Source organism: Crassostrea angulata, chromosome 8, assembly GCF_025612915.1.
Source record: "Crassostrea angulata isolate pt1a10 chromosome 8, ASM2561291v2, whole genome shotgun sequence".
Lineage (NCBI taxonomy): Eukaryota > Metazoa > Mollusca > Bivalvia > Ostreida > Ostreidae > Magallana > Magallana angulata.
Window position 1 is genome coordinate 12,755,627 of NC_069118.1, and position 16,363 is coordinate 12,771,989.

At 31.3% G+C, this 16,363-nt stretch overlaps 2 protein-coding genes across 4 annotated transcripts; one reads left to right on the forward strand and one right to left on the reverse strand.

The window, feature by feature from the left end:
* The first annotated feature begins 192 nt into the window (after nucleotides 1-192).
* Nucleotides 193-6,054, forward strand: LOC128161239 (uncharacterized). 3 transcript variants are annotated; one of them, XM_052824472.1, is made up of 6 exons: nucleotides 193-264; nucleotides 2,675-2,745; nucleotides 3,364-3,535; nucleotides 3,717-3,763; nucleotides 3,868-3,940; nucleotides 5,568-6,054. In XM_052824472.1, exons 2-5 carry the CDS (start codon nucleotides 2,692-2,694, stop codon nucleotides 3,937-3,939), a joined length of 345 nt encoding a protein of 114 aa, XP_052680432.1. In that variant the 5' UTR covers nucleotides 193-264; nucleotides 2,675-2,691; the 3' UTR covers nucleotide 3,940; nucleotides 5,568-6,054. The 3 variants fall into 3 exon arrangements, with proteins under 3 accessions (XP_052680432.1, XP_052680430.1, XP_052680431.1); XM_052824470.1 differs by lacking the exon at nucleotides 5,568-6,054 and adding an exon at nucleotides 4,020-4,109; XM_052824471.1 differs by lacking the exons at nucleotides 193-264; nucleotides 5,568-6,054 and adding exons at nucleotides 291-320; nucleotides 4,020-4,109.
* Nucleotides 4,241-9,325, reverse strand: LOC128161238 (uncharacterized). Its single transcript, XM_052824469.1, has 3 exons — nucleotides 9,208-9,325; nucleotides 4,996-5,046; nucleotides 4,241-4,797 (listed from the first exon to the last, which is right to left on the reverse strand). The coding sequence occupies exons 1-3, from the start codon at nucleotides 9,245-9,247 to the stop codon at nucleotides 4,382-4,384; spliced, it is 507 nt and encodes a 168-aa protein (XP_052680429.1). The 5' UTR covers nucleotides 9,248-9,325; the 3' UTR covers nucleotides 4,241-4,381.
* Between the last annotated feature and the right edge of the window lie 7,038 nt (nucleotides 9,326-16,363).

Here is a 16,363-nt window from a genome sequence, read left to right on the forward strand (position 1 = left end):
AAATGCAAAGTATTTGAAATATTTGCCATAATATTTTCATTTCAACGTTTTATTTCCGACGTCATTAGTATTATCCTAGAAAGAAGTATTTAAGCGGTATGGAATTGTACAAATTGACGTAGGGGAAAATTACGTCAGGAATACTAATCTTAAGATCGACTGGTTCATTTCACAAAGGTAACCTGGTCACACTTATCAGAATAAGACGTAAGGATTCTCTAGCCTAAGTTTATCTATCAGTAATTGTTTGACACTTGACACAGAGTAAGTACTTTGTCCATTTAGAGCCTTTTGTTTTACAGAACTGTTCACCTGCAAAAGTAAGGCTTAAGAACCATTTTAACAAGACCTTGGACTTTCGGTAGGATGTAATTGCATCAAAACAAGTTGTAAATGACGCTGACTTAGAGTGAAATATACAGCGTATTCGTAGCTTAGAAGCCAGACAAAACTTGTTGATTTCAAAGAGCCATGGGCTTAGTGTCAAACAATGAAATAGACAGGCCTACGTCATATTGCTGTTTGACACAACTGACCAAAGTCTATATTTTGTTAGAATGGTTCTTATAGCAAAACCAGTATGTAGAATAATGAAATTTAATAATCGATTTTATTTAGAATATATTGAATAGGGTTTTGGAAGATTTTTACAAATTTAAGGAGGCTAGACGGTCAATAAATTATCCATCAGATCTTCTTTAACCTTCTTTAGATAGAGCTCTTTATTTCAGGGGAAAAGTCGAAAAATGGCAACGACCATCGAGCTCTCTAAAATAAACCAGTAGCTTTGTTATTAAATACACAAGAGATACTGTAAACGTTTTAGATTTGGCGTGTACGATATTTGGCGGATATTGGTTTTTGAACAAGTTGGCGTGGATTTGAATTAGCGTATTTCTGAATGTGACTATTCTTACACATATATGCATTTCACTTAGCGATGTACTAGATTTAGCGGTAGCAGCATTCTGCCAAAAGAGCTAAAAAGAATACACAGCCAAATGTACTACGTTTACAGTAGTTTCAACCACAAATTATACAATGCACTGACAAGACACAATCAAAAGTAGAAAATATTTCAAATTAAAAAAACAACAACAACCATTTGAATGATTGAATGATTGAATCTCGTCATAATACCGTGGTTTCATCAAATTTCGTTGAATACAATTCTAGTTGTTTAGTTGAACTGCAAATGTAAGTGACCGTTGAATTGCAATATCTAGTCAAATAAGGAATCGAGAGGATCGTTTTTTGATAAATTGAAGGACTTTTGAAACATTAATCTCAAAATAATAATAAAGAAACCACAGTGAGTTGGAACATTACATTGGAATTCAAGTTAGATTTATGTTCACTCATTTTCATGTAATTGCACTTGATTTTCTACGGTTTTCTAAAGTAATGATTTCACTCTTGTTATTTCATCAAACAGTTACTAAAATTATCGAACTGCATATAGATCTTTTTCTTACCGTGGCATTCACACTCAATACCTGTAAACCAATGTATTTCCCTATAATATTACATCTATCGTCATCAAAGAAATAGATACCTTTCCGCTAAGAAAGAAATGCCTGTTTGATTAAGTTTTTTTAATTCTAAAAGTTGTTGCATTGGCATGTTCATTTCTTGATATAATAATTCATTTTTACAACAATGAATGAAAACTAGTGTAGATATAACTAATTCAGAACATGAATATATGTGACACGGTCATCGATAGACATTCATTTGAACGCCAAACCATTTTGTCTCTAAATATGGCTTTTTATGTTTAGGCATGAAACGAATTTGTCTTTGAAATGAAATATTTATTGCTTAGTCATTTTAATTATGAATTTATGGAGGCTGGTAGATCGACTGATTACCCATCAGATTTTCTTTAAAAGAACTATATATGATTATATGTGTAAGATTAGGCAACCATTATTTGCCATCTGAAAAGTATTATAAAAGTATTGTAAAGATCCATTAAGTTCTTACTTTTTTCTTTTAGAAAAGTTTATATAATACATATATTAACCTATTTATTTGATTTTTTGCATTCACTGGCTGTATTTGATGTCCAAATTGACAAAGGTTTTGTAATTCAAATTCAGTCAAAATTAGACATTTTCTTCTCTTTTTTTCAAATGGAAAATGCAGAGCGAGAGTTTAAACAAGAAAAATCTTTTTGTCACTTATTAGTCTCGGACAGAAAATCTTTGATGAATATATTTGTTTTTTCAAGCAATCGCTAATTTTTTTCTGAACTGAAAACTGCTTGAAACCATGCCATTTTATGCTAAAAAAATGAAATGTGAAAACAAAATTAACTTTATGATATAATATTTTAAAATGTGGATCAAAATGGAAAAACAAAGAAAACGAAAAACTACAGTAAATTGACAATGTTCATTTTAGGGGATTATTTTGGACCCTAACATATAAAGTCAATTTTGATATGATTTGTTTAACCATAAACTATCATTAAATTAATGATATAGCGCTATATTTCAGATTTTAAAATTCAATGTATTATTGTTTGTATGTACAAAACTTTTCTTAAGGAGAATATAGCCTAAAAATGGCCGGGACCATCCTACCTTTTTAAGAATTACAAAAATTACAAGTATATTAAAAATCGAAAGCATATCAGAAAGAAATGTTGTATAACCTTGACCTTTTACAGAGCCAACTTTCCCAATCATGAAGGTTCTAGTTCTTTCACTTCTGGTGGGTGTCTGTATCGGTGGACTTGTGGTGAGTCGAACGCTGAACAATTATAAACTACTCCTTTGTACAAAACAGCTGTTATAATGATTAATGATTCATTGGAAGACTGTTTCTTAATATTTCTATCATTACATGCAGACAGGGCAAAATTGAATCCAACTGGTTTGGGAGTCTGATATATTAGATTTTCTATAATTTCCTTTTCCTCCCTCGATATTACACGGGGTTTTGGTTATTGAAATATATCAACACAGAAATAGCTAGATGTATTTGCGGCTCGTTAGTATTCCTCCATTGTTCTCTATTTTTCTGTCAGAAATTCCTGAATTAGAAATAAAGGTTATTTTTTATTCAATCGTTCCGAATATATAACATCGGTCTTTTTTCTCTGAGTTAATACCTCATTGATATTTATACACATATGACGACAATGCAGCATGTTTATAAAACGTAAAAGAGAAATTTAATATTCTGCGTTAATCAGATCGATCAATTTTGCCTTAATTCTATTATTATATGACTTAGTCTAGTTTTATTCCTGTAATATCATTAGCATTTTGTTTCGTTCAGTAAAACAATTTATAAATGATGTTGTCAGTTTAAATTAGTATTATTGTATTCACCGAATTCGCAATTTGGTTTTAGGAACGCAGCATTCTTGATGTTTTGAAACAACTCCATCTGCAGACATTTCTAACAACATTATCTGTGGACCAGCAGTTATTACTAGTAGATTTGGTTTCACACGCTGATGCCGGGAATTTGACGAGTTTCATTGACACCATTGGATACTCAAGAATACTTGACATATTGATTTGTATGTACATAATATTTAATACAAATAATTACTAGAAATGAATTTCAGATTACAAATTATACTGGATCTTTTTACTTAGATCATCTTGTTTATGAAGCCAAGATTAATGATAATCATTACGAAATGTAGCGTTGAACACTCTAGGGTTTAGATTGATGTTGCATTTTGGTTATATTTACAGCACTAAGCACTAGCGATGAGCATACCCTGAAGACCTATATCATGCAAGTAAGGCAACCATGTTTGTCAAGTTCGTGACTCGTAAAGAAATACTCATTGTTTATAAATCTCCATCATGTTAAATAAAAACTATTGTGTGGTATCTTGAACAGCGATTAACACTAGAAGCTCAGGGTCCTATTAATGCACATCACGGTGTAGCGACGGGACACGGAAACAAATGAGGTAATTCTATACTTTCTTTCAAAAGTACAAAATGTATCTTTGAAAAATTCTTTATTTCTGTATTCTGTCTTTTTTACAGGTCGCTCAACATGACCGCAATGTTATATGAAGATAAAAGTTATTGTATTTCTTTGTGTTATTCATGCAACAATAAATGCATTTACGTTTTTGACATTTCGATAAAATAAGTAAAGCGACTAAAATAAAACCAGAAGTTTGGTTTTTTTGGCTATGATTTCATTGCCACTTTCAACTTCAAAGCTTACTATTCATAGTTAATAAAAAAAAAAATCATCTCTGTTTTCTTTGGCCATATCAAAAGCTTGAACTATTTCATGATAATCACTTTCTTTATTTTTTCTTTACTTTTCAACATAAGTTGTACACAGTGTTTTTCTTGAAATGCTCACAGATTAGGAAAATTATTTCGACAATCATTATTTACTTTCCAATTCCAAAGAAATAAAACATTGGATCAACCGCATACGATTCAAAGTGATATCTTGAATCCGGAACAGTATTATAGATTTGAAAATTCCTTCGTCTCCACATTCTCCTGTCTCGAACTGGTATCAAAGCAAGTAATGGTTCCCTATGCAATCGGTTTTCGTTGTTTTGAAGGTTTGCAAATGTGCGCTTGTTTTTGGTATCCTTCAGCAATACATTGGTCCATGATTTTTCAATGTTGTCAAATGAAGATTCGTGGTTTGTTGGGTTGATCTGTTTTATCATCGCTAATTTCTCACTTTCTTTCAGTGACTTGCTGTGTTTGGGATGAATTGTCAACACCAAATTATTTTGGCTTTTCTCCTTCATATTGTGATAGGCATCTTTCTGCTTAATAGGGGAACCTGTTGCTGATTTTTACAGAAATATCCATTTAGTCAATGTAGATATAACAATATAAAGAAAAACATGGTTTTCTTAACAGATCACTCACAAATTGCAACCCGCTTGTATATATGCTATTGAAATGGTTTGCACAATAATCAGAAAAAAATATTTTTCTTGTAAACATTATATAAGTATTAAACGAATATACAGTTTTGACTTACCAAAGACTGATAGAAGTACAACAGATGCAATTGGAAAAACCCAGACCATTCCTAAAAAAAATAGAAAAGTATTAACATCGACAGCATATTGCACTTAAGACATCGTTTTTGTTTGGGTATTTCATTATATCAAAAGGTAATATCAAAACTGCTAAACCCTCAAATGTCAAGGGTGTGGCTGCAACACTAAGATCAGAAATAAATCGTTTCACATCAAAGACTCTCATTACAATGAAAGAGAAGAAAAAGTCACTCATTACAAAAATAGATCATTCAAAACTCTTTTAGATCAGAATGCGAAAATACAGAACTGTTTAATTAAATCAAGAACTTCTGTTCAATCAGACAAGTACTCTCTGTCATTAAATCAGGGAAAGTATAATGAAGCTAGGATTTCAGCTCTTTTGATTCTGTCACAGAAACGTTTCATTAAGAAGTATTAATTGCTCACAGCTTTTTACAGTTCCTTCTTGCGGGGAAAATCAGAGATAAATATTTTTGGTTTCTTGAATATTATCATCCGTTCTCCTTTTCTATCAGAGAATAAGATAATTTTATTTATTTCATTGTAGTAAGCAATTACAATGATTAGTGACTGGACGACTTTTGAAATATTGCAGCAACCCATACATCAGATGTTATATGTTTGTTTTACGTAGAGAAATGTTTCGTAATCCCAAAAACTATTTGCAGTGTTGTTATCAATTAATTTATCTCTTCATGTAAACTGCCAGCTCACTCCTTAACCACGGGGTATAAGATAAAAATCAAGTCAACTATGTGGTTAATGTTGGGTATTCCTAAGTTGCACATCTTTGTAAACACGCATTTAATGAAAATACAATCTATAGAGAATACTTTAGCGACAGTGTGAAAACAAATGGGGGTGAGGAAGTATTGCGATTCCAAAGAGTTACAAACGGTGAATACCAAATAAATCATTGAAGGAATTAATGTTGAATCAAAATGATGAATCCAGCTAATATAGTTTGTTTGGTTATATGTAAACAAATCTCATGTCCTGCATTAACCCAAACTCAAATTAAAATATGCTTTGGTTTTCCTGTTGTATTTTTTAAATATTGTATGAAGTTAGTAGTAATACTAACTTGCTCTTTTATTTAAAAGAAGGCGTAAAATGCTCCAGAAGTTTCAAATGACAACGTACTTTAAATTAACATCGAACACGAGGAAATTTCATAAAGTTTACATCACTGCTATAGCAATTTATATGCGTAGGGGGAATAAATACATTGCAAACAAGTGAACGTCACTTGGTGATCATGCTTTATTTTAAGAAACTGTAACATTTCGAAATACCGACAATTCGGAAACAAATAGTTTTCAATCTAATAACATTTCTTTATTGATAGATATAACGTGCCTTTTGGATAATATTTGTTTTAAAAATGAAAGATCTATTTGTGTGTAATATTCTTTTTCAATTATTTGCATGGTTACATGTAATTAAGAAATGAAACGCCCGCATATACGCATGTAACCGATATAAGATATACTGAGAGTACTAGTATACAAGCCTTTATAAAGAGTTCTTTTTAAACAAAACAACAGGTTGTCCATAGCTTGTGATTTTCTTAAAGGGTCATGGTTACAATTTTGGTCAACAATTATTTTTCCGATTTGAATGTTCACAATGCTTCAGTAGGGCATGTTTAATAGTCAACCAAAATTTGACTGTCTTTCGTTGAGTTATAAGCGAGCTAGAGAGCTTACAATTCCTTGCTATCATAGCATGGAATTGTAAGCTCTCTAGCTCGCTTATAATGCTATGTAAACAAAGCTTTTGTTTACATTTTGAATGTTGAAGTATAAATTGCAGTTTAAGACTAAAATGAATGTGTTAAACGTTAGAAACTGTTCATTTATGCCAAAATAAATAAGACGATAAAAAATTAGCTTTAAAAAGAGTTTTAACTGGTATATTGAACCTTTATTAAAAAAAAAAACAGGGCACGAGCCTTGTTTACATGAGAAAGAATTGTGAGCTCTGTAACTTGCTTATAATTCTACAACTGACTCTCAAAGGACTATGTGTGGTACTGTGCATTTTTTGCCCCCCAAATCAAAGTTTTAAAAAGAGCTTTAAAAAAAGGTGAAAAATAGTTAACAATATATTGAAAATAATGGTGTAAAAGTTTATCACCACATGAGGTCATAATGTAGAAATGACGTCATGAAGATTGCCTTATTTGGATAAATTGATGATTAGTAGCAAAATATGGGTGTTTTCCGATGGTTTTTCGACTGGAAAACATCGAGCGAAGGCTTGCTCAAGTACCATATTTTAGTATAATTGTGTAAAACTTTATGAAGAAAAAAATATGTTAAAATCGTACTTGAGCAGACCTGTGCTTTATACTTCCGAATGCAAAATATAAAGCAAAAATGAGAAAATTTTCATTTGTTTGCAAAGCGGGAATTATGTCATTCAGGTGACGTCATAGATAAACAGCGAATGAGCAAATATGACTAAAATCAAGATAAAAGTAATAGTCATCCTCTGTACAATGATTTATGAAGATTTGATTTTAATACGATACTATTTTAAAATTGGTTGAAATCGGGGGCAGATATTTCACCATACCGCACATAGTCCTTTCATTTGAGCATTTGAAATGCATTCTGAAACTTGTAAATAATAAAAATAGAAAAATTGAAATTGACCAAAATCGTGACACTGCCCTTTCAAATGAAAATCTTTTTGCTCGCTCTCTCTCTCTCTCTCTCTCTCTCTCTCTCTCAGATTTATAACAACTTTGTTTAACGAAAAAGTAAATTAAAAAAATATTCTATCTGCAAGTAAAGCTCAAAAAGCTAAACCATCACTGATCACTTAATTATTTAACATCAATTACCAGTTATGATGTGTCGGCACTGTACATGAATATAAATTTTGAAATGAACAGTCAATTAACTGAAAACGATTACGATTGTTACTAATAAAGAGATATACTAAAACATGATTTTAAATCATGAAACATTAAGCTAATCATAAAAACTATATACTTCGATATAATTAACAGATGTATGAATAGACATTCCAATAATTCGACAAAATAAGACAGAAATAGATGGTCTCGACCGATCGTTCTGTTTTTTCTGGGATTTCACCAAATTTCCGCTAATATGGATGTATATGAGCTATGTTTACAATGCTCATCAAAATTCAATCCGAATTGTTATATGTTTTAAAAAACCGTAAATAATTAATGTTTTAAGTTGTAAACCGTCATTAACAAGTTAATATTTGTACAATTACTGTAGTCATTGGGCTACTGATTCAAACCTTTTAGAATTAAGCAATGAAATTAAAAATCAAAAGGTGACAATGAAAGGAATTTCATTACAAATTATTATTTTTAAATACAAGATTTGTTTTATTTTTGGAAAACTGTTAAGTCGTAGTTGCACACAACTACGCTAATATGATACAAATCAAGTATAACTCCAATTCGTAGGAAAATCGAAATTCTGACTGACAGTAATGAGTCGATGCAATCAAAAAAAATTTCACATTTAAGCTAGATTATCCATTATTTTTATGAAGTTGAATGCATTTAAAGCAATATGAGCTGCCATTTTCACGCTGAAATTTATTTTTAAAAAATGTTATTTTCTACTAAAAATGACAAAAAAATAATGGTTTATTAATTTCTGTTAGCCTTATTTTTGTGGGAAAAGCTTTTAAGAAGCCTTAATTGAAGCAAAATTGAATTATTGTCGTCCTGTACAAAAATTGAACTTCTATATATTCATTAGAAGAGAAATCTTTCTTCTGACAAAAAAAAAATGATTTTTTCAAATCTTATTTATCATAAAAGTTTAAGTTACATGCAGACTTAGCATACTAGCAGGTTATTGCAGCAAAATAAAATTCTAAGAAATACAGCTCATATTGCTTTAATCAACTACAGAAAGGCAATTGAAATCATAATTTCAAATACGTTTTCTTTGCATATATTCTCTTATATATGTTACGTTTACCTTAAGCAAGTGAATAAAACCAAGATTAATCATGCATTATTTCAATCTAGATTTAAAAACTTTTTTTTTCAAAATTCAAAAATTTCATAAGATTAGCACAACAACTGTTATAAATTTTTTTCAAAGAAACTAAAGGAAGGGTTTTTGAAATCTCCCACACATTACAACAATGAATGATATATATTAAATTTACTCTCCCTCTCTTACCTTTTTTCGTTGAATGTTCCCTTGTCACGTAAAATGTCATGAATGAATGGACCGAATTGACAGAAATTATCAGTCAAGCATTTGGAGTCGCCGACTTATATACTTTTCCATATTGGAGGCAATCTGTGGGTGTATCCACAGGGATTGTTGGGTGAAGTGAAGTCAAACTTAATGGCCCAGATCATTTTCCAGCTGTTCCACACTCCAGAGCATTGGATTGCACCATACGTACCAGTGGCTAACCCAGTCAGAAGCGGATTCCTTGGTGTAATTAGTTCGGCTAATTTGTGTGCATTGTCAACGCTAACCAATGCTTTCAACTAAATGGCATATATGATACATTGGGATATTCAAGGGAATTTCCTACTGAGCCGCATATATTGTCGATAGAGTAACAATGAATGAAAATAATCGAGTGTATATTGTTAAGTTTGGATCTATTTCAAGTAAATTAAAAAAATCAATCCGGTCTGTTAAAAAAGTTTGCATGCTCTTATTAATGATAAGATGCTTCCAATCTTTTCTTAATATAGTTTTACAAAAACAAACCATGTGTGAATTTTCAATGATTGTAATAAATTGTAGCGGTCATTTGGAATGCAAAACTTTCCTAAAATACCACAGCCGATATATTACCCGTACCACTTTCTATAGAAAGATCACTGAAATAGATCTAAAGGGAATATTTATAAAAGCATCACATGCTATCGTACAGTATAAATGTAACATTCTATATTGACCTACTAATTTTGGCGATGATTCTCTCTTTTTTATTTGAAATCATCGCTGAGAATACCCTTTTCACAATTAAATTGCCTGCAAATAGTGCGTGATGTAGTATTTTGGTAAAAACTAGACAGAGTCTGAAACCCTTTCAAATTCATCAATTTGTTTCAGAGTATGGAATCTGGGGCATAGAAATAAAAACGATATTTAATCAGCAAAGACATAATTCCTAACATCCTACAAGAACCTTTCTAATCTCTATCAAATAATATCTACGATGCAAGTCTAGGCCAGTTTTAAAAGAAGTATTTCCAGCGTCAATATACATCACGAATCCTGTCATTTCCTGTTCAAAGTTCTACTATGAAACATCAATAATACGCTACTTTAGTGTTAAGATTGTTTGATTTCAACACGTTTGGGAAATAAGAGTAGCTTCGTGGGAGTTATAACAGATTAAAAAATCTTACATGTTGTCATTGTTGTGAATCACAACATAAATACTTAACGATCTAATTCACAAGTCACAGCATGACAAATGGATGTTGATTGGAGATCTGTTCTCATCCGAAAGATATATAATTTTACTAAATATCCAAGTATGATATGTTTGATGCCTTAAATAGTCAATTTGTTTTATGGACTGTTCTACAAATGCTAAATATATATGTTAGAACTATGGTTTAATAAATTCTTAGAATGTCTATTTTCTAGTACATTAGTTATCTTGATAACAGAAATGGCCGGTGACGAAAATCAGTATAGATTTTAATGTACTTAAAGGCTAGGGGAAGGAATATGTGATGAATGCAAAAATGTGTTTAATTGCCAGTAGAGCAATGAAGTAAAATAAAGACTCTGGGATTTAAATGATCACGATTCAAAGCATTTGTGATTTGAAAAAAAAAAACATAAAAGGATGAAAAAACTTATTGTGAACAAGAATATATGGACGATCTTCCTTAATCGAGCAAGGTTTCAACTCCTACTCTGTTCAGATTGGACAGTTGTTTTGTAAACATATATACCATTTTACAAATCCAGTAGAATGTGTTGTACCATGGAAGTAATTGGTTTTTTAATTATTATACTCTGATGATTTTATAATATATAATTCCCACCGACAAATAGTCAATCAAAACGAATATTAAACTAAGTTAAAAAATTCGACAATGACAGTCTGCGTGTTAGTCAGTAAAGTGTTTGGACTGCTACATCACAGCTAATTAATATTCAATGATTATTCAATACATGTATATCAAAATATTATTGACCGCAAAACGCTAAAATTGATCCTTTATTTGAAGTCAAAATCGCTGCAGCACTATAGTTAATCACAATGGATCACAAATGAAATTATGAATCAAGCACACCTTTCAACGCCTTGGCATTCTTTGCTTTCCTGATACTAGTACACCGATAAATATCTTCTCGGTGAACATGTACTAGAGTTTTTCTAAAATTGCGTCTTCAAGTGACGTTATTCAATTAAAAGCAAACAAACAAATATAAAACATGTGCCATAAATCGGTGAAGTAATTTGAACTAAAATCGTTAATTTGTTAATATGAGATATTGATTAAGAAATGGCGACGTCAGCGTTTGTGGGGGCACAACAGTATCTAATAAACTTTTGCAAAGTTCTTGAAACATTATCTTATGCGATAACCAGGTAAATAAAACTATCAAAATCGCTTAAAATTGCTTTTTTGTGATTTAGCAGAAACATAGACATAGAAAGCAATCAAATAAGTAAGATGCCGTCAAGGGACAAAAGCAACACCGACCGATAGAAATGGACGAAATAAATCAAACAAAATTCTGAGCGACACATTCCCGAAAGACAGTAATTTAATACAGGACATAGGTTTTTGGAATCAGCAGACCGTTTGTACTTGGGTAGTATTGAGAATAAAAAAACTCATAGAAATGCATAGTGAGTGATTGTTAAAAGTAAATGTTGTTTCCAAGAAATTGCCGGAAATAAAACGTTAATGTTATTGTAAATGTTGTGAAAGAAACACGGATATGAAACATTCTGGCATTGCTTGACAAAAAGTCAAAGAACAACACGTAAAATTTAAGGAACATATTTCAAGTTTTATGTGCAGTCCACGTTGTGTTAGAATAACCACCGTTGATTCAGTTTCTCTGTCTAAAATACTTTGAATTGTTAGCTTTGGAATGACTTTGATATGATCTGAAACAGAACATGTTGTTGCATCTCTTAGTATGAACTTCATATATAGTCAATATCAATGGACTGGGTGTGAGGGCACATATGATTTGTTCTATCTCAAGGCAAAAATTTCGCTCAAGTCCGTCATTTTTTTTATCTAAAGGTCTAAAAAATCATTTTTTCTTCCAAATCCCAGTATACAGGTTTTTTTTTGGTTTTGTATCATCAGATCCAGCTACAATTTTATCAGAACATCCATATATGTCGCACTTTTCTTCAACCATTTCTATGGAGTCTTTAGTTAAGAAATACTATTTATCTTTTATGCTAAACCAATATCAAAATTGTTGGACTTTGTGTAAATACATTTGTTACGTTACATTGGTTACGTTACATTGGTTACGATACTTTGGTTACGTTGGTCTTATTGCTGGAGAGAAATGTACAGAGTAATTTTTGTAAACTTAAAAAGTTTACCTTGAATAATTTACCTAAAACGTTTCAAAGTTGAAGCCATATTAGTGTTGGTTTCTTTTAAAGGTGAAGATACCAGTATCAAAATAGCATTCCACCTTCGTTCTCTAGAGCTAAAGACGTTGTGAAACTATTCGGCTCTTGATAACGCCAACCACACTTTACATACGGCTTATGTTTTTTATATTAAAAGCAACGTATGGAGGCATTATTTGTAATAGCATTTGGTAATTTGCTGTAGATATATTATTTCTTTCCCATTATTTTTTTAATCAAAAGTGTTTTATGTTGTTATTCTTTTAATTAACGTTAGTTGATATCTGTGATTTTTTCTTCTACCAATATAACATGGTTCCTTTGCTTAACGCATCAAATGCAGAGAGGGCGTTTAATCAAAATGATATTACACTGTTCAAAGGTAATAATAGAAAATACATTTATATATATTTAGAATCTCTTAAACATTGATATTACTGACACCTGTCATCACCAAAGGAGTAAAGAAAATCGATTACTTTAAAACATTTGCTGAACGATTTCATAATACAACTTCTCTTTTAGCCTTTATAACCGGATTTTCTAAAGAAAAAAACAGGTTATTAAAATGGTGAAAATGGCGGGCTGACGATCGGGCGGCTGCCAAAATGTTACCCTTATTGTACAGATAAACCCTCCTACAGTTTTCAAGATAGGAGACGATGTTCTTTTGCAAATCAATTAAACATATATCAGAGGTATGCATAAAGGTAGGATTTTGATTTCTGATAATTTATGAAGAAATAACAGCTGATAAACACAGTCATTTTCTCGCAAAACATTGAATATAGAGTACCCCTATTGTACGGATAACTCCTCCTACAGTTTTAAAGATAGGAAGTTGTTCGTTTGCAGATCAATTGGACATATATCAGAGGTGTGCATATCGCTAGGCTTTTGATTTTTGGCAAAATATTGAATATAGTGTACCCCTATTGTACGGATAACACCCCCTACAGTTTTCAAAATAGGAAGTTGTTCTTTTGCAGATCAAATGGACATATAGCAGAGGTGTGTATATTGCTAGGATTTTAATTTTTGGCTAAATATTGCATATAGAGTACCCCATTTCTCTGGATAGGTAGTGTTCATCAATTCAGGTTTGAAAAAAATATGGATTATAAATACTGTTCACACAAAAGAAGAATCGGTTTGCTGTCACATTTACAGCTTTTCTCTTGTTGGAATTTACATTGTTTTGTTACTTTCTCCTATTATATTTGTTTAATAATTTCTTCAATGCGAACTTGCACGATTGATTTTTTAATTAAGAACTGCAGTTGTGTATTCTAGTTAAATACGCATGTATGGTATGAGAGTTATCTTCCTTTGTGTCATTGATGATTATACCATATGTATTTTAGTATGTGTGAAAGTTGTTTTATTTCATAATTTGCAATTGTATTAAAATAGGTCCCCAAAACATGGCTTTTGTTGGTGCTTTTTATTAGTGCATGTGTATGCTTTTTATTTTAAATAGGTGGAATATCATGTTTGCCTTTAATGTCGAAAAAGCAACCATAGTAGTATAGTATGATTTGAAACAAATAAAGCTATAAAGAGTCGTCAAATTAAAACAAGGAGTCGACCCTTCTCTAACAAACATACTCAAAATAAACAATCTAACAGTAAGTAATGCATAATGTATTTGAAACTAATAAAAACCATTTCAAATGGGAACAAAAATTCCAAATTGCAACTGAATGGTCGTCAGTGGAACATCCGACTGCATTAAGTAATTGATTGCGACAGAAAGGTCAGTCCATGGGAGTGTAGCATCATATAATCATACTCGTCTCTCTAAGGTTACACCGAGCCTATATTGTTAGACCTAATTACAATTGATGGCAAGGCTATCATTTATTTATCAGGTAGTTCATATTTTTCCTTTCATGTGCTAGCAATTAAATCAGACAAGGTGAAAAAATAAAATGCTAAAATATTTATTTTTTATGTTTTGTTGTGTTTCCATCTCTCATCTCATTAAAAAAATCCCATTCCGACATTTGTTTTCATCACTAGCCATTATTATTTCAATCATTGTTACAATCATTTGTTAACGAGTTGTTTTTTTTTCTTAAACGCAAAGCATTTTACGGCATTGTCGTAAACATTTAGAATACTCAGAGGTTACATTAAGCTGTTTTATTCATGTATTAACCGTGTTATATAATCTGTTATTATTAGTATTGTGATATCTAAAAATACGGGGAAATATGACGTCATTCAGAGACTTGAAGACGCCGTTAAACTATTATGACGTCATAACAAACGTTACCATGTTAGTATTGTAAAACATCTGAAGAAAATGAAAGCGCTTATGTTTTACTCGATCTTTGTGTTTTCATTTATTTAAGTTTTATATATATATAAAGCACAGAGAAATTCACCTTTTTGGAGCTCCACCTCCGCCCCAGCCGGGGCTTGAACTCACGACCTCTGGAACCCATTCTCCTAGCAGTGAGCGGCCACCGCGGTAACCACTGGGCCATCTAGGCAAGACAAAAAATCTTGCTTTCGATGACGAAAGGAGTTTGATTTTATTATAAATCACAGGGTAGCATTCATTTTCCAGGAATGATGTTCCAATGTCTTTTGCATTTCAATAAAATAGGAGAAGGATGTTGTTTTTTTAATGTAAGTCTATTCCTCCACAAGGGAATAATAAATAACCAGATAAATTTCATACAGTTATCAGAATTAACGTTCTTGTTATGAACCAAAGCGTTCACCTTATTAATAATTTATAGATATATAATTTAATTCTGGTTGTAATGCGCTTTCTGATTGGCTAAAAAATTATTTTATATCGTATAAAGAATGTTGCCTACGTCATGGTAAGACTAACGTCAAAAACGTATCAATACGCCTGACGTTATGTTTGAATTTGTACATTTTTACCTCATTTAAAGGTCAAATGACCGTTTTTATCGTGTAAAAAGTAAAAATATTAAATTATAAGCAATGAATTTAATATTTATTAGTTTTATACGATATAAAATGGTTTGAAACAGTTTACGCTTTTTTATAAACCGCTTCGCGGTTTATAAAGCGCAAACTGCCCCAAACCATTTTATATCGTATAAAACATATAAATATTGAATTCATTCCTTAAATGAAATAAACGATACGCAAAGCGTTGATTCATAAATCATAACACATTTTTTTCTTGGATGTTGTTTGAAAATCGACGTCTCATATGACTTTAATGGAATTACTACCAAACATGATACTCCCTTAAAATAAAAATCACCAGAAATTAGTTTTTAAAAAAATACACCTATAGTCATGAAAATCATTTGTTTGCTTTGCCAATGGGGTGGCTAATTTTCAAGTATCTCTCAAGTGGCGTATAGCACGGTTGCGAAATGAGACCTTTTTTTTTTTATTTGATATCACTATTGGTTAGATTGAATTTTGCTCATATGGTACTGGCTACCGATGGAAAAGACGTGTCAATTAAAGAAGAGGTGAACTATCGCAACATAAGTTTTTATACAGAATTTAAAATATTTTGAACAATGTCGATGACGACATGAACAGTAGATTGAATGTGACTATATCTTGTCGTCAGAACAATCCATATAGTAATATGTCTTCGACTCTGGCATTCCACATTGATCATTCTGATTTTATTAAGTGTTTTTCAATTGCAAAGAGTAGCTGAAAAATGCTACTTTCATATTATTTTTAAGGTTTTGTCATGGTTAATTGATTCCATCGGTATGTATTATTGTATTT

Excerpts from the sequence above, each read along its gene's own strand:
- LOC128161239 (XM_052824472.1), top strand. The coding sequence starts at position 2,692 with ATGAAGGTTCTAGTTCTTTCACTTCTGGTGGGTGTCTGTATCGGTGGA. Across the intron at positions 3,536-3,716 it reads AATACTTGACATATTGATTT|CACTAAGCACTAGCGATGAG; the intron begins GTATGTACATAA and ends TTATATTTACAG. Across the intron at positions 3,764-3,867 it reads TGAAGACCTATATCATGCAA|CGATTAACACTAGAAGCTCA; the intron begins GTAAGGCAACCA and ends TATCTTGAACAG.
- LOC128161238 (XM_052824469.1), bottom strand. The coding sequence starts at position 9,247 with ATGACATTTTACGTGACAAGGGAACATTCAACGAAAAAAG. Across the intron at positions 5,047-9,207 it reads GGAACATTCAACGAAAAAAG|GAATGGTCTGGGTTTTTCCA; the intron begins GTAAGAGAGGGA and ends TATTTTTTTTAG. Across the intron at positions 4,798-4,995 it reads TGTACTTCTATCAGTCTTTG|CAACAGGTTCCCCTATTAAG; the intron begins GTAAGTCAAAAC and ends TGTAAAAATCAG.